Source organism: Conger conger, chromosome 7, assembly GCF_963514075.1.
Source record: "Conger conger chromosome 7, fConCon1.1, whole genome shotgun sequence".
Classification (NCBI taxonomy): Eukaryota; Metazoa; Chordata; class Actinopteri; order Anguilliformes; family Congridae; genus Conger; species Conger conger.
Window position 1 is genome coordinate 6,206,422 of NC_083766.1, and position 20,776 is coordinate 6,227,197.

General features: G+C 43.2%; 1 protein-coding gene across 1 annotated transcript; it reads right to left on the reverse strand.

The window, feature by feature from the left end:
* Positions 1–1,725: 1,725 nt before the first annotated feature.
* Positions 1,726–19,448, reverse strand: LOC133132896 (glycerophosphodiester phosphodiesterase domain-containing protein 5-like). Its single transcript, XM_061248696.1, has 16 exons — positions 19,080–19,448; positions 16,002–16,306; positions 14,745–14,848; positions 14,442–14,535; positions 13,975–14,034; positions 13,150–13,248; positions 12,535–12,628; positions 11,466–11,611; positions 9,835–9,917; positions 8,800–8,950; positions 7,969–8,193; positions 7,217–7,374; positions 6,211–6,358; positions 6,013–6,095; positions 4,015–4,094; positions 1,726–3,483 (listed from the first exon to the last, which is right to left on the reverse strand). Exons 2-16 carry the CDS (start codon positions 16,182–16,184, stop codon positions 3,356–3,358), a joined length of 1,836 nt encoding a protein of 611 aa, XP_061104680.1. The 5' UTR covers positions 16,185–16,306; positions 19,080–19,448; the 3' UTR covers positions 1,726–3,355.
* Positions 19,449–20,776: the final 1,328 nt, after the last annotated feature.

A 20,776-nucleotide genomic window follows, 5' to 3' on the forward strand; every position in this document is an offset into this window, starting at 1 on the left:
CACCGATTCTGCCAATACATCCAGATCACCCCATTCCTCAGTAAAATGTGTGATGATAAATGTATGAAAAAACATTTTCACATCCTTTCAGAATCTAAATATGACTTTTGTTGGGGTGCTACATTAGACTGCTTTTCAAGAGCGAAGAATAAATTAGGCTTAAAACAGAGATCCCGATTTCTCAAACCACTGCACCTGGTGGCTTTCTGAACTTGCACATGTAAATCTGGGTTTTAGTCTAAAATAACTTCATTGCCCTTAATTTGCTCATCACCTTTTGTTTGGGATGTAATTCAGCTGCTGGCTCAAAATGAATGATGCGCTACAAGACCACAAGTAGATACCATAGTAGGCCATACAAAGCACTTAAGGACCAACAGGCTAATACAGTCTGCTTTGGTCTGGTCTTAAATTGACTTTTGGCCTTTTTATGGAAGCTAAAGAATTGGTAGTTTATTGGTAGTGTAGTCCTGTGAAATATTAAGGGAAGTTATGCCCTGTAAATTATTATAACAAATGTTATCATAATCATGAAAGTAGTTGAAATAATCAGGTATTCTTGAGTCACACGCAGAGTATTTTGTGAGGAAAGTTGGTTATTGCTCCTGCCATCTATTCAGTGATAGATTTTACTGAACAGCAGCACATTAAAAAACTTTAGTCTATGTTTCACTGGACATGACATGGCATTCTAACCAGGGCTGTCCTTGATGTAGAGCATAGAGCACTGAGACTAAGAACTTCAGTCCACTGGTGGCCTACACTTCAAGTGTTGAGGTAAAATAATGTGTAAATGGGTTACTGAATGTGCAAACTGAATGTAAAATTGTAAGCATTGTCTGGTCAGGTCTGATGGAGGTCTGATGGAGAAAGATGTTGAATGTGATAATAATAACTCTGTCAATTGATTGATACAATTAATTTTAATCTTCAGTATTTTATTTGGAGAATATTTGACTTAAAAAAAAAAAAATCAGTGTTAGAGACTATCATATTAAACACTGGATAACAGTCGTATTGGAAACCAGTCAAGAGGTACAAAATAAAGTGTTCCTGAAGTCACTGATATGTCAATGAAAATAACAGTACATTAATATACACCTATTGGTGCATATACAATCCTATTCAAACTGTGAGGAATGTGATAAACTACCACTTCATAGCAACACTGTGGGCTGTGCATTTTGCTTTCAGATGACAAATGTTAATAAACATTTGAACATAATGTTCACGTTGGCACATATTTCATACTGTATCATGTACTTCCCTTATCCTCTGGGCCATACTCATTTTTGCTCTCATAAATATTGACAAATAGAACCATTCTATTTATGTTTTGCAGCACATTTTGAAACTACAAAACTGCTACACAGTTCACTGCCTACAGTACATATTAATATCAGAAGCACTATTTATTGTTTTGCTGTGCAGATATAATGCTACATGGAGGCACTAATGCTGATGTATTTGTGGGATCAGAGCTCACCCCATTTTCTGTGGCACAAAGCAAAAGAACATCCGCATACAGAATATCCTTTCCCACCCCAAATCCGGAGCATTAACCAAAACCATCATTTTTCATCAGTTTTGATGGCGAAGCAGTGGTGCCATCTGCATCATTATAATTGTGATTAGTGTCCCTGTATTTTAAATCTGTAGTTTCTGGTGTCAGCGCAGACACTCGAACAAGGCAACAACCCATGAAGAAAAAATAGAAACGACGTATTTCAAAATATGTATTTTATGTAACATACAGTCATAGCATATAGCAAAGAGACACAGAGGTCAATTTAAAATGTCACAACAACTCTTAATTAACAAAGACAGAGGAAAGTAAGCTGTCCTGCAGTGTATGACACACCTATATCGTAACCTTTCGTAATTGTTGTGATGTATCCATATTCAAAGTGATGAATAGTCACTGCTTTGGCCACACATAAGAAGTGCTTCAGAATGAAAGTGGCTTTCACTCATACCTTTGCACTAATTTTGAACATCAAATATTCACTCTTTTGTGGTAAATACGTTTATTTTCCCCTATTTCTTTTACCCAATTTGGAATTTGTTATTTCTCTGTAAACACTGCAGAGCACTGATGAACAGGCACTCTTGTCCAATGTCAAGCCACTGCTTATATTCCTCACATGATGGCACAAACACTGAGTCACTGGAGCCCAGTGGTGTGGTCACCCAGTTGACCAGAGGGGATAGCTGATATGTTGAGATTGAGTGATATCCCTTACTCCCTGGATGACGCTACAGCCATCGTGGGGGCTAACAGCTACAGCCAGTGCTGGGCTGATACCGTACCATGGGCCACCTCCGCAAACTATATCAGCACATTCACAAGAACTCACCGGTCCTGCAGAGGGGAAACAAGAATGTTTGTTTCATAAGTTTTATCTATGATCAAACAGAAACAAACACCAGCTGTCTGAGCTGGAGTTTTTATTGGACCAGCCAGAGACTGTGTAGAAACTTTCTAACTCACATTTTTATTCCTTGCCAGAAGGACTTATTTTTTACTACTGTTTTATGTGCCCTTTTCCATTTCCAAGACTGTCCATACATGGCTATAAATGTAAAAAACCATTCAAATTGCAACCATATGTCCAGAAAGTGCTTGTAATTTAGTATCAGTTCTGAATGGGTCCATATAGTAAAAGCTTAAAGCTTTAACACGAATGATACAAGCAGTCAGGAATGTCCAAAATGCTGCTTGTAATTTAAATGAAGACTACTTATTAATATTACACAGGAAGCCATTTACAAAAACACTTAACTAGAATCCTGTTTGACAGGGGCATTTGATTAAAGAAATGAATGGGCTAGGCCAAGTTTATCAGCACCACCTGTGCTTCATATTACATTGAATATGATTAAATATAATCACTGAAAATTCATTGTAAAACATTGTTGAAACAGTTTCACACCACATGTGAATTCACACTTTTTTCCTCAATGATTCATACTGCTGCCTTTTGTATTTATACATGTGAACCGAAATTAATGGTATTGATCCAGAAATCCATTTTTCACATATAATGGTATTTGACAGTCGATACAGGAATATCACAGGTCATATACTGTATAACAAACAGTACAACAAGGACTCTATTCCCCCACAAGGCATGAACCTTCACTGAGACAAGGGCTGGGGCGAGGTAGATAATTCAATGGATGGTAAGCACCTGGATGAGCCTGCCAATATTGTTAAACATCTTTTTCTGGAGGCTATCTAAGCATTCTGTGACATTATTTTAAGAAAAGGCAGATTAATTTCTCCGTGGATTTGCAGTACATCCAGTGAACACCGATCATGGAGGGCAGTGAAATGTGGAGGGCTGCGATAACATCAAGGCAGATGGGCAGTCCCAGAGGCCTCCTGCATTTCGGAAACGGAGCTCAGCTTTGGGGCGACGGCTGCATTCACGGCCTGTCCGAATGTACCGACGCCAGAGACCGACCACACGTCACTTAGCTCTGTCGGAAAAACAAAAAGCATAGCGTCATGAGGTCGAGGGTCAAGAGGTAGAGCGGGCTTAGGTGTACAAGTATTCCACTGTAGATAGATTCAACATTTTGTGGTTAAGGCAGTTTGTTTGGGCACAAAACTGCACATTGTATATAAGTAAGTATATTAGCACACAGGAGACATGGTATGGAGACGGGGCGGCCTGTAGCGTAGTGGTTAAGGTACGTGACTGGGACCCGCACGGTTGGTGGTTCGATCCCTGGTGTAGCCACAATAAGATCCGCACAGCCGTTGGGCCCTTGAGCAAGGCCCTTAACCCTGCATCGCTCCAGGGGAGGATTGTCTCCTGCTTAGTCTAATCAACTGTATGTCGCTCTGGATGCCAATAAAATGCCAAATGCCAATAAAGTTTTACGAAAGGTAAAATTCCAATCAGGAATATGTACCCTATTATTGGCCCTGTAGCTCCAAAAATGTATATCCTGAATGTAGTGCAGGGCTTCACCTACATTAGTGTTCCCAGCAGACGTGTTGCTCACCTGTTCTGAACTTGCTGTAGCTTCCATCGTCATTTGTTTCTCGACCGCCCGAGTAGAAAGCCAAACCCCGTTCCCTCCACCTGGAACACACACGGACAAAGTGACCCTTCTAAAAGACGCTTTGTTATTAGCTCTTAAGAGACAAAAAAAGACATCCTTCCTGATGCCACAATCCCAGCTCAATTTGATCTTGTCTAGGTTTTGTCCTGGTTTTTCAAGATAAGATCACAGAATCTAGATTTGCAGTCTCTGCGTATTTCGCTCTGCTTGTCAAAACAATGCAAGATGTCATTAAGACAAACAGACGTGAGTGAACATGTTGTAAACAGTGTAAATCAGTTTGCATATTAGCCATATTCCTCTGTCTTAGTGCACAATACATAGGCCAAAGTCAGTCTAACTTCAGAATTCAACCCAGACTGCACACTGAGAAAAGCAACGTAGGTAGGCGCTTGGTCGCTTTCCATAGGGAGGCAGGCAGTAGCGACGTAGAGTGCAGCTAGTTAATCCCTTACTAACATGTAGCCTGTACTTAGCTTACCGCTGCCCTTGCTTGATCATTATTCACCAAATCTGCATCAAAAGTATGATTTCTGCTAAATCTGAGTAATGGGCAGACTTCCTCCATGTTATGTCACGACTACCTCCTGCAGACATCGCCTACGCTGGCCCTATGTGGCTGTGCTGTCAGGGAATGTCTCACTGGATAATAAAAATAATTCCAGACACAACTGTTTTGTCAGCATAATGGTGTTGGTGATCAAAAGACCCTAATTAAAATAATGGTTCACTGCCGTGACCGTCCAACCGGTCCCTCTGGATGCTGGCCCAGCATTTTCTGAGGAAGAACTGTGAAGTTCTTGTTTTTGCAGCTTCCCATTAGCCAATTATTTTAGAATAGGTGACAGAATATTAAAAAAATAATATCCTAAAGTGTCTACACATTTTAAGGCTTGCACTTTTCTTTAGGTAGACCACTTTTAGTTTGTGGGGTTTTTCTTGAAAATATTTTATTTAGAATTGATATTATTTTGGAAGGGTTTGTGTACCTATTAATGTGCAATCACTGGATAAAACAATTCATAAAATATGTGCCGACATCAACCATGAAGCCATCCTGAATCCACCCTTTCAGTGGGATCAAGGTTATCCTGATTTTCAGTATTAAAAACTATCCTAATCTCCACCTTATCAAGATTCTACACAGGATTGGACGACAAAATCCTTTTCCCAATTTTTAGGATCAGGATCATGCTTCCAGTTTTGAAATACCCAATTTTGAGATTTAATCCTATGCGATTACTGAAATCCTATCCAAAAAGGTTTTGAAATACTGGGCCCCCAATGGAGATTATAAAGGAAAAGATAATAAAGGAAAAGTAATAAAGCAAAATAACAAAATAGTGTCACTATGGATGAATGTGTAATCCAGCTGGAAACTAACCGGAGTAACTATACGGAAAGCAGTAGAGACGAAACGAAAATGAAAGGTTTGAAGTTGTGGTGAGCGAATCAGGGTCAAACACGAGAATTACACTGGGGCAGTCAGACAAAAAGGGATAAGACAATAATTTAATGGAATGAGTCGAATGGAATGAGGCAATTATCAAACACAAAATCCAATCAGCAACCAAATCAAAAGGGGCCAAGCGGGAATCAAAAGTCACACAAAATACAGTCAAACATGCAAAGTCAGCAAAGTAATCAGAAATCCACAATCCACAAGCAAAGGTTCAAAGAGCTAGTGAAGGAAATCAAAGACAATCACATGAACAGCAAAGAAACAGAAATGTAACCGCAAAAGCTTTCCGACAGAGGTTGTAGCACAGTACAAATACAGCATATTTAAAGATGAATTAATACATTGTTGCATCTTTCATGCACTAAGCAAAATGTTTCTGAGTTGATGAGCATACTTGGTTGTTATGCCACGAAAGACAGCACTTAAATACAGAATGTGAACTTGTGGGCGCACAGGTCCAGCACTGACGCACTCACCAGTGAAAGACGAAGATGATGAGGATGAGGACGGCAGACACGACATCCGTGGGGATCCACATCCGTTTGTACTCCTGCGGAGTCTGTGTGACGGAGAGGACAACGGGGAAAAGACAGGATGGAGAACAGGTCAGGTCCACACTGCTAAGTGTGTCCAGGAGCGCATCAGTCAGTCCCTGATCCCAGTCAGTCTCTCACCATGAGGAAGAGCGGCCTACGCAGATTCTTGAGGACTTGCAGGGCGTTGGTAGTGACAGACTGGGCCCCGGCACACCAGGCCAAAGAGTACAGCCAGGGCTGGCTGATCACATACAGGTTAGTGCTGATGTTCACTGATGCATACTTGCTGCAAAAACACACACACACACACACACACACAGAACACAGAAGATAAAAATAAATATGTGGAGGTGTTTTGTTGGATGTAGGAATAAGGCAGAGAAGTATAAAATGAAAATCAAGAAGAGGGTATGATTCTGGCTACTCTCTAGCCATAGACTGGTGGTGGTAAAATAAATGTATACCTACAGTAGAAGCAGAATTGGGATGAACAGATTCTAGTACCCTTCAGGCCAGTCTCCACCAAAATGCCAAGGCAAGAAGAGACGGTTTTGGAACGTCTTTAGATGAAAGTTTTATTGGTGTGAACTGGCCAGTTTTAGACCATCGGCTCTCAGCGGTTAGCATTTTGAAAACTGAGCGTGTTGAGTTTAAGCCTGGGGTTTTAGTACAATTAGCAATTCAACGTTACAGTTAACTTGGATTGTCATGGAAACAGCCGTTTATTTGTTCACTCGCAGCTTTGGTGTGGACTGCCTAGTCCATAGTCGCGGACATTTTGAGATTCAAACACGGACGTTTCCAAGATTTCTCTTGTCTTGTCTCGTCTCAGCTATTTTGTGGAGACTGGGCTTCTCGGTGAGGACAGCATCTGTAGTGGAGATGCACTGGTGTAGCAGTGCACTAGTGGTTAAGGTAAATGACTGGGACCCGCAAGGTCGCTGGTTCGATCGCCGGTGTAGCCACAATAAGATCCACACAGCCATTGGGCCCTTGAGCAAGGCCCTTAATTAACCCTGCATTGCTCCAGGGGTGGATTGTCTCCTGCTTAGTCTAATCATATCATTTGGATAAAAGCGTCAGGCAAATGACAAAATGTAATATAAAAAAATGGGATGTAAAGTCGCTGTATGGTCGGTGCTACCTGATCTGCTCCTCGGACATGGAGCTGTAATGGAGGTTAAGCTTGACGATCTTGTTCTCCTGCAGCTCCTCAATGGCGGCCTTCCTCCCAGAGGTCTGCTGCAGGGCTGGGTCTAGCTCCTGGACCAGGTTCCTCAGTTCCCAGGGCAGCCAGAGCACCTGCGCGGAACAGCCACACAGCAAAGTACCTTAACAAGAGCATATTCTCTGCACAGATATAACAGAATATCCCACCACTTTTCACTCATATGGGTGACATTGGCAAGAGTAGTAGTCTGGCAGTCGGAGGGGTTGCCGGCTCGATCCCACCTTGGGTGTGTTGAAGTGTCCCTGAGCAAGACATCTAACCCCCAATTGCTCCTGACGAGCTGGTTGGTGCCTTGCATGGCAGCTAATCACCGCTGGTTTGTGAGTGTGGTTTGTTGAGAAGCGCTTTGGATAAAGGCGCTATATGAAAGGCCATTTATAACTATACAGACAGTAGGTCATACTTATTCCACAGTAGCCCTTATCTAAGGAATAAGAAAGACCAACAGAAAGAAGGAGTGTTGAGTTTCTAGTTAACCAGTGATTCAACTTAATGGCCAAAGTTAGTAAATGTCTAGTAAATGTCCGCCTTGTCTATCTCTGTTATACTCTAACATGTGTTACAGTGTATACCTGCATAGGATATATTTTCCTTCATATAATGCTGGAGCAAGGAAAGTGAAAGAGAGAAGAAGTGGAGGACATTGGGGAACTACGGAGGCTCACCTGGCTGGATCGGATGGAGGACTCATTGTGGATGACCTCCAGAGTGCGGGTGATCCAGGTGTCTCTGTAGGGGTGTCCCCTAGGTGGGCGGTAAAGGTCAAAGATCACCATTTTCCCGTGCAGGGCGGCCAGGTCCAGGAAGTTGCGCAGCGTGAAGACAGACTGGTTCTGTGCTCGGGCCCGATCTGCTGGGACCAGAGAGGAGGCGGTTCCGAAGGGGTCACGCTGCAGGACAAGAACAACAAGAGGAATAAGAAAGATAACAGTCATAGAGCGAGGTAATCCAGTGCGCTATTCTCTCAGACGTCCTTCTCCCCTTCCCTCAGACCATTATTATTACATTATTACATGTCGTTTGGCAGACGCTCTTATCCAGAGCGATGTACAGTTGATAAGACTAAGCCGGAGACAAGCCATCCCTGGAGCAATGCAGGGTTAAGGGCCTTGCTCAAGGGCCCAACAGCTGTGCGGATCTTATTGTGGCTACGCCGGAGATCGAACCGCCGACCTTGCGGGTCCCAGTCATTAACTACTTCATGGATTATAAATCAGTTACAAAACACATTATTAAGAAATAAATTGATAGCATTATTATTGCAGCATTGACTACACTAAACACTAAATCATAACAAAGTGCCAAGACAAAATGCAGCTTTTTGGTCTGGTTGAGGATTCGAGGTCAACTATAACGCTGAGCGGGTTTTGTGCAATGCTAGACACTTGTATCCTGTATAGACCACACACAAAGTAGCTAAACTACAGGAAGTTCTTATCCAGTGGGCAGAAGTTCACATAAGGTCAGCATGAGAGCACACAGAGGTGGGTGCTCACAGAGAGGAACCAGGTGCCGGCGTTTAGTCTCTGAAGCTCAGTCCAATTGAACATGGCGGCCAGGGAGTCTGTGCGGTCCGGGAACACCTCCTGCACATTCGTGGTCCTTCGCAAAGTTCTGTCGTGCATCAGAAATGGAACCCCGTCATAGCTGTGACAAAAAAAAAACAGTTGGTAGTCAGAACATCATGAAAGTGACAACAGAACATCATAGAGAAACAGACCCGCTTCTATTCCTTTGCAAGCTAGTTTCACTGGTAGTAGAACTAGTAGTTTCACATTGGGATACAACAACTGGAAAAATGCTACTTGTCTTGTGAACATGACATTTCCCCTGATCATCTCAAAGCAATGCTTTGTGTGGTTGCATGGACAGATTGAAATGCTAGAACTGATTGTCGTCTTATTAGCAGAGCAGAATCAGAGAGTATTGGATTAATATTCTTCAGAGCGTTGTCAGCATTGCCCAGTTTTTAGGCTCTTTATTCCTTTTTGCTGAGAAACAAATAGCTGTTTTCATCAAACCACAGGGATTATGTTGGCTGTTTAGAATTATTTTTTTGAGGCCCCAGGGCCTTTGAACATCGTTATCCGACCCTGGATTTACAGTAAATGCTTCTACAGTAGCTGTATAATTTCATTCCATCGTTAATCTCTCTGTACAGGCACGTGTTGTTATTCTGCTTTTTTTTCTGCTAAGCCGGAAAAAACAGAATGTTTTGCATGTGCAAATACTGCCATGTGATTTACCTGGCCTACTGGCCCTGATGCTGTATGATCTGCACCAAGCAAAGCAAGCTGGCACATTACTGCTGCAAATACTGTAGCTTTCCAATCTGCCTTGTGTGAATCTGCCTCTTTCAGGAGCCAAAGACTTATTCCCTCAAACTATTTGTGTATTTGATGCCTGGAAGAGGTTTCTCTGAAGTTACTGTTATTCAGCGTTATTGGTATAGGGTATAATAACGAAAAATAAAAAGGTCTCTCCGTAGGTGGGCAAGCTTTCAGCAGATGGAAAGTGTAGTTGTGACTGACCTGATGGCGACATCTGTTTCTAGGCCGTCTCCTCCTGCCTCCACCACCTTCTCGAAGGACATCTGGGTGTTCTCAGGTGCGAGCTTTCACACGGAGAGAAGCATCTGTTCACACAGTCTTGGCCTCGTTATCAGTAAAGGATGTGTTCAAACTGACAGGAGTGCTAACTGAACTGAAGAACAGGCCTCATAATTCCCTTAAGGTGTACTGTAACATGCACATTACGGCGAGGTATTTGTGTGTGAAACAATGGAAACTAAGAATCAAAGGCTACTACCTGGTGAGGTGAAACATCATGTCATGTTTAAAGGGGTACATGGTTTTAAATTTCATAGGATATAACCTTTAGAGCTTGGCACATAGGTCAGAATGTGGAACCATTATTTATTATTTACTTGTGAATTAAAGGTACAATAGGACATTTCAGACTTCTAACAGTCAAGAAAGGAATAGCAGCAACAAACACATTCAAACCACAACACTGTTTATCCCTCCCCCTTCTCTGTAAACGCGCTGAGGATGAAACGCCATTGGCTGGGACAATTACAGAGTGTCGGGCCGTCAACTGTATATTTTGAAACCCGAATTTAAGGACTATAAACACAGATGGCAGATGGTGAGTCAATGTGTTAGTGAGCCTTTTTAATGATAGGAAGGGATTTACAATGGTCTTGTAACCATATTTTTGTCATGGTGGGAGGTAATTCTCACTGGTGCCACTAGTTGGCCGAGGATTATTGTTTCCACCTGTTCCTCGTTTACGCCAGGGGAATTACCTCCCGGGAGAGTATTTAAGACCAGCAGGGACTAGTTTCTGTGCTTTTGTGTTCAACCGTTCGCCCTTGGCACAAAGCCGGTAAAGCGCCCGGTAGACTCTAACCCTATACGAGTCAGGTACGGTGCTGGTGGATAATTCTCTCATTGCTAAAAAGGAGAAATATCTAAAAGGTAAGGAAGGCGTACAGCTGGAAGTGTTGTGTGTGCTGGCGCCTTCCTCAAGGGTTTTGTTTTTCTTTTGGACTCGTGTGAGTCGATGGTAGAGGGACGTTGTCCCCGGTGTTGTATTTTGGTTTGCATTTTTGTCCCGAGCTGCGCCTCGAGGTTTTTATTTTCGTGCCTAGCTTTTCTCGCTAGGTTGTATTTTCTTTTGGTTTTCACTCAGTGCCCAGCTATTTGGCACGGTACCAAAGTATTGGATCGCCCTAGTTATTCAAGGGTTGTTTTACGTTCTCTAGCCGTTTTTGAGCTACTTCTCTGTTTACGATTTCTAAGTTTGGTTTGTTTAATTTCCTTTCCTCCCATTGTTCCGGGAGAAGTCCTGTTCCTAGCTGGGTATCCCTATTTCGGTTCTCCCTGGGATTTAGTGACTGACACGTTCGCGTGTCGGTTAAAAAAGGTTCTACCTTTGGTCGCCCCTGGCTCTCCGCTTAGCTTCCAACGCTACAATTTTAACACAAAAATCTTAAATGGAAAACAAAAGTAGTTGCTGATTCTGTGTTTTCTGTTTAATTTATACCACCTACATTTGGAAATGCGGCATGGGTATTCAGCCATTTTGACCAGGGGCTCGGAGTCACCCTGTTATGGGGGGCTGCTATGGATTATTATTGCTTTACAGAGTTGACACCCACCATGGGGGCACCTCTGTGCCCAATGAGAACAGGAGCAGGTCCCAGGGTGCCCTCTTCTTTGATGCAGGGCGAATACAAACCCAGGGGAACCAGGTAAAGGGAGAAGAGGACTGCCAAGTACAGTCCCATGGTAACCGCCCGTTTGACTGCAACAAAGACACACCACAGGATCACTACAGAGTCACAGAGCAAGGTAAACCAGCGCGCTATTCTCTCAGACTTCCTTCTCCCCTTCCCTCAGAGCAGTTGAAAGTTCATAAGACAACCCCCGATATGATCATTCAGTATAACTGAGCTGTGAGCAGCAAACAGGTATCTACAGCAATATTCAGCCATATAAGCTACAACACTACACTACAGTACTGTACATAAGCATGAATGTGGATTATAAATCAGTTACAAAACACATTATTCGGAAATAAATAGAGCATTATTACTGCAGCAATGACCACATACACTACTCTACTCTACCTAAATAATTACTACAGGTCAGACAGCAGATAAACACAAGCAGGCCGAAACACCCCATTACAACATCACATGAAACCCCATCTCCTAATCAATTCACACAGGGGCCAGAGAACTGCATTATAAATGAAGAACTTACATCCTTCTCTGCATTATAATCATGGTGACCATGGAGACGCGACACGAAAAGAGCTACCGCAGCATGTATCAACACAGGTTGACAAGTGTCTGACATTACGCTTAAGAAACATGGGTCACCCTGTACTGGGCCCAGAATCCCCATGAATATATTTAAATCTATGATGTAGTCTATAATGTGTTTTTTTCTCAATTTGAATATGATTACAGTGCACTGTGGCAAGCACTCGGTGCTGTCTTGCTGTATTGTTACATCGGGGGTAATGTTAGGGGTGGGATTAGGGAGAAAGAGGGCTAATGAAATAATATCTGCAATTCTAGAAACCTTCCAGAAACATTTTTTTTTTTCCCTTGACCTTTAAGTATGATTGATATAAATTACCATTGTTATATAAACTGGGCTAATATTTGAAGTGACCCTCAATTTTTTTTTACAATTTCAGTTCACCTCTTTTATACATACCTTTCTTGCGCATGCGGAAGTAATGCAAGGCTATTGGCCAGGACAAGATTGTCATCATCAAGACTCCGCCCACATGCAGATATGGTGCTGTAACCTATCCAATCAACAAATGACGACTGTTATCATGTCTGAGGGCAAAGACAATCAGATGTTTAGTCATCACAATAACCATGTACTTTGCTTTGCATAATCAAGAGAACATACATTTCTCTTGTGTACGTCTCTTTACCAGACTGCATGGGAGGGCATGGCATATTATTACTTTATTTGCTGGGCAGGAAAATAACTTCATTCACTTTAAGTGTTCCATGCAATAAATATGATTACATATGACATAATTTATTTCTCATTCATAAATTAGTCAGACATAGTAATAGACAACATATGAAAACAGAATTGTCCATGACACGATTATGAAAACACATAGTAAGGTTCCCTTGAATGTTGAGTGGTACGCAAGTAGAAACTATGGCTATGGTTAACTTGTATCTGTCAATCGTAAAAAAAAAACTAGATTTCCGAAAATGAGTGACTGAGTGTGTCATTAAATAGAGTACTTGTCATCTCCAGCCCCTTGGAGTAAAATGGCTTCACTGAAACATGATATTCACACACCTGGAAGGACAGGAGAAGAGTAGACCATTCTTTACTCCACAGGTCAGAAAGCACCGCTGTGGCCACAATGGAGAAAGCCAGAGTCACAAGGATCCCAATCTACGCGGAAGAAAAATAAAATACAACAGCACATTAAAAACGAATTATCAAGCCACACGACCAACGCAGACACGAGGAGACAGTTCAAGACGCCATTAACTGTTTATATCCACAATATCCTGTTTATAGACACATGAATGAAAAGTACTGAATGGAACGGTTTAATTTCATTACTTTTTTTTCAGAAGCAACTGACCACAGACACAAACATCAGTACAACCAAGGCTGAGTCATGGATACACAACATTTTAAACCACAATGTTCAGCATTAGTATCTTTATAGTGCACAGATTAGAAGTCAACACGTTCATGAAACAGGAGAAAATATGCAGTATGAACATTGTTTACAAACTGTGTGAATGTGCAGATATCTGCACATCAGAATGCAAACAGGCCCACAGAGACTGGCCTGCAAGACTGAGCTGATTATAAGATAGTCAGACCTGGGTAAATAACGGAATACTTTACTGTGCTTGTCATGCGTATGAAATGCTTGTAAAAAGCACCTTCTAATCATCTGACCCAGGTCTGGCCAGAATGAGAACAAGGACTCTCACTGTTCAGTAGTTATAAAATCGTACATTGGGAGGAGGAGACGGGACCATAGAACATTTGAAGTAGGGCTGTCGAACGGAAAAATGGGAAACTGAGGGTGTGGCCATAGAGAAGGCAGGAAGCTAGTGGAGAAAGACAATAGACAGGTTGGGAAGCATAGAAAGTGTGTACCTTGTGTCCCCAATGCAGATACAGTTGCTGCCCCTCAGACAGCAAACACACTGCAAGAACCTGCAGAAAAACATGGCGAACACAAGGAGCAGTGGATTACCTCTGATACTCTGAAGTGGGCGGCCTGTAGCGTAGTGGTTAAGGTAAATGACTGGGACCCGCAAGGTCATGGTTTGATCCCTGGTGTAGCCACAATAAGATCCGCAAAGCCGTTGGGCCCTTGAGCTGTCTCCTGCTTAGTAATCTAATCAGCTGTACGTCGCTGTAGTGTCTGCCAAATGCCTTTAATGTAATGTAATGTAATGATACACAGGGAGCAAGGACAAACTTATTTTACACTGCTGAAGTATGCTTAGTTCTTCTCACAGCAAACAGCAGCCAGTGCCCAGTTTGCATGAGCCCCAGAGGAAGAAGAAGTCCTCTGTCTGAGTTAACACTGAACTGGTCTCAGCATGAGGTGTTCTCACCAGCAGCAGAGTCACATAGCTGAAGAATGTGGCAGCAACAACCAGCAGCACCACTGACCATGGGAACCAGAAGCCCAGGTTTCCAAAGTTGAACCTGAAATGGAGACCACATAACATCTTTACAAGGCTGTGGAGACCACATAACATATTTGTACTAAGGAACTATGTTTGCCATCATGTAGACCACCAACATTGCTTTGCAAAAACAGCAAAATGTTCTCAGCAGGACACTGACATACTGTAGGCTGTGTACGACCCTGTAATTTGAACTGAATTTCTCGCTTTGGCACACGTGAGACCTACCAGTCAAAGTCATTGTAGTCATTCTGTGCCTCACTCCAGAAATACAGGAACACCAGGGAGAGCCAAAATGTTGCTATCAGGAGCCCAAAACTTCCACATTCCACCTATGAAAAAACCCACAAAAGAACAAAGTACTTTTCAAAAACAGAAAATCCAGTTCCAGGAATGAATTACACAGTAATTCCACAGAAAGGAGATTCTGTGTATCAGATCTTAACAGGGTGAACTAAAGCACTGTGTGGAGGCAGGCTGCTACATGTGAGAGACAGGATGGCGGGTGTGAAGGATCAACGGGTGCTGTGAAGCAGACCTGGGTCAAATTTGTAATGGCATCAGACTTTGGTTTGGGGGGTGGGGGGAGGAGCTTGACTGAGGATCACCACATGCAGGCGTCCCTGATCGTCATGGATTCACAGTCCAGGGACGCCTTGAAGAAGCGTTGCTGTCTCATTCAGGCGGTATCCTCAGCTGCACATGGGAACTGATGATAAACGGTACAATTTGCCACCAAAATTCGGAATAGTTTTGGATTTAAATACTTTTCTTCGCTTTACTGAGCGTGTATGGACTGCACTGGAACCTGAGCCTTCTGGTCCTTTTGGTCGGCTCAAAATTGCCCCAGGCAAGATCAATCAAGCTCAGAAAAGTATTTGGATCCAAAACAATTGCGTCGATGATGACCCAGGTCTGACGTGAGGGTAGGGGACAGTGGGAGGGCGGTCAGAGTGGGCGCATCAGGGAGAGCGAGGCACTACACGTCTGCCTCAGAGAAGTGTCTCAGGCAGGGGTGTCAAACTCCAGTCCCGGAGGGCCGCAGCAGCGTCTGCGGGTATTTGCGGTTTCCTTTCAATCGGCAGCCAATTAAGGCCTTGAGAACAAGGTGTGTGTGGACTCTTTATAGCCAATGAAAGACTTTGAAATGCATCTCTCGTGCTGATGCACACCAAAAAAAAACCTGCAGACACTGCGGCCCTCCAGGACCGGAGTTTGACACCCGTGGTCTAAAGCCCCGGACACACCAAACCGACAGTCGGCCGTCGGACGTCGGTGGCGCCCTGTCGGCCGAGTCTTTCCGGTGTGTCCCGCACACCGACACTCCGTCGGCGTGTTTTGGAGGGCTCTATGCTCAACATGTTGAATCGGCATCGGAGCCATCGGACGTCGGCGAGAGCTCTCTCATCGACGGCTCCGGGGGCTCCGACGCCGACCGTCGGTTTGGTGTGTCCGGGGCTTTAAGGTGTGGCGCGGCCCTCGGACCTTGGTGCAGCAGCACGCCCCTGGCGGGGTGCGGGCCCTCTGGTAGCGCCTCCACTGGCACCCGTAGAGCCCCGCCAGGCAGGACACGAAGGGCTGGTGCTCATAGCGCTGCAGGAGCTGCCTGCGCACCACCTTCAGCTTCCCCAGCTTCAGCTTGGACAGCGCGGCGGGGGACGAGCCCATGGGTCACACGCGCCGCGCCATCGCGACGCCGGAGGCCAGGGAGGAGGAAGAGGAGGAGGAGGAGGAGGAGGAGGAGGAGGGAGAGCGGAGGTTTCCGGCTTCAGTCGGGCCTCGACGGAGAGCTGCCGAGAGAGGAACGGAAACCGTTAGTATGAGGGGACGTTGCCGCATTGCTGTCATTAGCTCCACGTCTCCAGCTATCATTACAGTATGCACTCACCTCTTCCAGGGTAAATGGGCAGCAACAAGCTTCAGCACCCTGACAGAGGACCAAGTTATAAATCTCCGGAAAGTTCTCGCACATGTCTGACAGTCCCCGCAGCCTCCGGATAAACAAAAATTCAATCATCCGCTCCTCTTACATAAGCCTCCCCAAACACCCACCCCTCTCTGGAGTGCCCATCTATTGTATCAAAAGAAAAACACACAAATACATTTCTTACATAACTTCAAGCCCAGGCCATTCCTCACTGAGTCTACAGTGTTATTTTTGCTTTGTATCCAACCCTGCTCTTTCACTTTTTCAACTTCCTGCTAACCCGCACTACTCTTTTGCACTTTTCGCGGTTACACTGCTGCGCCATCGCTAGAAATGTTTCCAGAATGTTCTCGCATTAGCCGGCTGGATGAACACAATGTTTGAGTATAAAAATCATTGCCCACTTGTCATATGTTGTCATGGCGACTTATATCTGTGGCCCGTGTTCAGATGACGCACAGCAATCATTGCTATTCAGAGCTCACTGCCCATTCAGACGCTCCCCACTTCCAGAGGTGAGTCACTCTGCGCCACCAGCAGAACCACTGAGTCTGATCAACAGTCACAGCATCTCAATATCATTCATGTGAGAAGAAAGCTACCATTTTGCCTCATGCACTCTCAGTATGTATGTAGGAAAATGTGTATAGGAAGTTCACCTTAAACAGAAAAGTGCACCATAAACTTAAAAGATTCAAATCTATGATTGCATATAACTAATACATGCTTTTTGAAAGCAACACTGATACCTTCTAAAAGGAGGAGAACTAATCTAGTTTCGAACCATCACATTGGGTAGGTAACCCAAATTGTGTGTATATTTCTTTTCGCTGCACACTACCTTATCAAATTGTTCGCTAACGTTCGTGGTGAACAGAAAAAAAAAACATGAACTTTTCATCTGAACCCTTGAAAAACACCAGGCAGAACAATTTCACACATAGTGCAGATTGTATGACATGTATATTCACATATACTTCATATATTACATGCCTCTGTGGTGCTCTACAGTCACCTGATATGGATATACTGGTAATACCCTCAAATTAAAGCTGACAGTCTGTACTTTAATCTGATATTAATTGTTTCATTCAAATCAACACATGTGCACGTGTGCACACACACACACACACACACACACACACACACACGCATGCACATCCAAGCACACCATGTTGTGGTTCCACAATTGGTTTCAGTCAAAGTGAAGTCAAACTGAAATAAGGAGATGGATCTGTTTTGCTTTCGGTAAATATCTGGTCTTGGTGCCCTAACCAGAACCAAGAAAATTATATATCCCATTACATTGTAAAGGCATTGTAAAAATGCTTTTGTTAGTTTTGAACTAATAACGCATACTTTATCACCTGCCTTTAATATTTGGATGATGTATATCATTGCTCCAATAATCAAAAAGTTGCGAAAGGAAAGGGGAACTCAACATTTCAACGCCTCGGTTCCTTCCTCAAAGGAACATTTTCTGCATGTCTCAAATGTGTATTTCTCTTCTCTTTCTCTTTCTATGGTAATTATGAACAATCACCTCATGTGGGAGTCCACTTTCGTCATCACTGTAGAATTTAATTGAGATCTGACCCATTTAAAAACTCCTACAGTATAAATCAGTCACCTTAAAATGAATAATGTTGTAGCTGTGGGCAGTGTAATTTGGCAGGTATGAAGTATGAGATGAGGACAACAGAGCTCTTTGCATGGCTAACATCAGGAATAAAGCATTTACTTGCTCCTATGTTTCAAGTGAACAAATACAAAATCTAATAAAAAGAAGAAAATAACAAATTTCAGCAGAATTGCAAGAACTGTCCTTTTTCTTTCTTTTCCTTTTTTATTAATTTTAACTTTTAATTAGATTTTTTTTATTTAATTGTATTGCTATTTTATATAGGGGACACCGGGGAACAACCAACCAAACACGACAGTTCACCCGAAAGTAGCGGGAGTGAAACTGTTCCAACATGCCCCGTCTATAGGGCAAGTTTAAACAGCTCTGGGGCAAGATTAAATAGCGTCCGAAATGTCGGAGAACGGACTGGAAAAGTCAACGGTTGGTGAATCCAGCCTTTCTTACCGTTTACCGTCCACATTCCTTCAGCATAACCTGAAGAGCAAGTAGATAGCAGTAGGCTATAGTATGCAGTCGTGTGTAGTGTTATATCTGGTATTTTACTTGATTATCTTTCCTGGAAGGACCCTGCAGAAAAGACACCTAAACAATCTAGCCTACCAGTGCAGAGTAACGAGGTTCCCTATATTTCCACTCTGCTGTTATCAGACTATTGTACGTATTGTAGGTCTGCTTGCGTACCTACTGCACTTATTGCAGTTTTCGCCACACTTCCAGAATTGGGGTGAAATACGACGCATGCTATAAATTTAAATTCCAGTCAATTGCACGGCACGACCAAGTAGCCAACACAATTCATTATAAAGCTGTCACAACAAGCTGAACCTTCAACCAATAGCTAATCATATTTATGCATGTCTTGCATCTGCTATGCCCACGACGCTATTCCTAACCGTTCGCACCACTGCCAAAACGATGGATACAATTGACAGTGATATGTGAATTTGCATCTGTGTCTGTCAATACGCAAAATTTGTGTTAGACCACTTACGTTTATGGATCTTGACGGTGTTTCCTCCGAAGCCTGGCGGTGTTCCACCGATAGTCAATGTGTCTCCGCAGTGTTGCGCAGTGCCTAATTGTAGCTTCGTCGCCGAGGAACTGATCTAGATGAAGGATGAATAATGAATGCTGTGCAGGTAAAGCGCTGAAAAGGAAGCCAACCTTTCTACCTGTTGAAAACAGAACTGTTCTTTTTCAATGTCGTTCCCAATTTATTTTCTGAATGGCCAATGAACACAGTGCTCCTGTCTGTTTCGCTCTACCCGAACAATCTGCGCGAAGCCGATGGAATCTGGTAAATTATCACGCTTCAGTCTAACGCTGTCGCTGTGCTAGTGACATTCTGTTCCGTTTTAAAACAAACGAGACACCCGTTACTGTTGTATGGCGTTGGGGCGGCGATTATACTAGTGTTGAGAAACGTCCTTCCACGTCACGTAGGCTTATATCCCGTGTAATATGCTACTGTTCGCCAAAACCCTTAAGTTACGGGTTTCATAACCAGGCTTGTATGGTTTAATTCACATTCGCGACCCTTGCACCAGATATAATGATACGTTATCCCCTGAGGAATTAAACTGAATTATATTCCAATACACACTGTAATAGAATTACATAAGGTGTACTTTCCAATATGACGATAGTTATTTCATAAACATTATACAGTTATATTGGGTACTTGAACACTGAAGAAACCTGGCACATGTAATTCTAGTGTACCCATTCTGTATTCTGTCCATTGTCGTTTTTCCATATAAATCAATGCCCTCAAACCAAAATCGCACATAAAGCTTTCACCACAAAACCAGTGTTTCACCCCAAGCACAGCTCACAATTTTACAAAGAAACACATTCTAATATCATACATGAGTTCAGTTTTTCCCACTTGCCCAGTTACGGCAGATATTCTTGTCTGTCATATGTTCTCTGTGGTTTGATTAAAATGTGAGAATGATTATAAGAACCCCAGCTGTTGTTTACTTGGATTGTTTTCAAATCAAGTAAGGGGCCTCATGCTAAAAATATAAATAAAAACTCTGTAAAATGAGCTGTAATTGAAACCACATCTTGTTTTAAGAACCAGCGAAGACCAGTGAAAGCATCTCCCAGAAACATTTGAGTACATGAGGATGTGTGTTTGAATGTGGGAGTCTGGATTTATCTAAAGGAAACTCCTCAGAGGCATGCAGATCTACATGAGTGAGTGGGCAAGCAAAGTACAGTGTGTGTGTGTGTGTTTGGCAAAGCAAGTCTTTCTGTCTGCCTATAATGAAAAGTTCATTCTGGGTAAGGGCTACTGTATAAATGGCTAAATGTATAATGTAATTGTTTAATGGCAGCCAATCACTGTGTGCTTGTGGATGGGTGTGGATGGGTGATTGAGAAGCATCAATTGTACAATGCTTTGGATAAAGGCGCTATATAAATGCAGACCATTTACCATTTAATAGATCTAATGGTATTGAATCCTGGTCATTCCACTGGGTACTGTGCCCAGTAACTCTGCCGGGCGCTATAACTTTGGCAGCATCATAATAGGGCACAGAGCAGGCAGGGAGGGGTTCAGTCAGTGGGGATTACCTGCATGCTGCCCCAGTGGTCTCCAGTGGTCTGCCCACGCTAGCTACACATGAAGTGTACTCCTCTGACACAATAACTGCACAGCTCAGTTGATAGGCTTTAGGG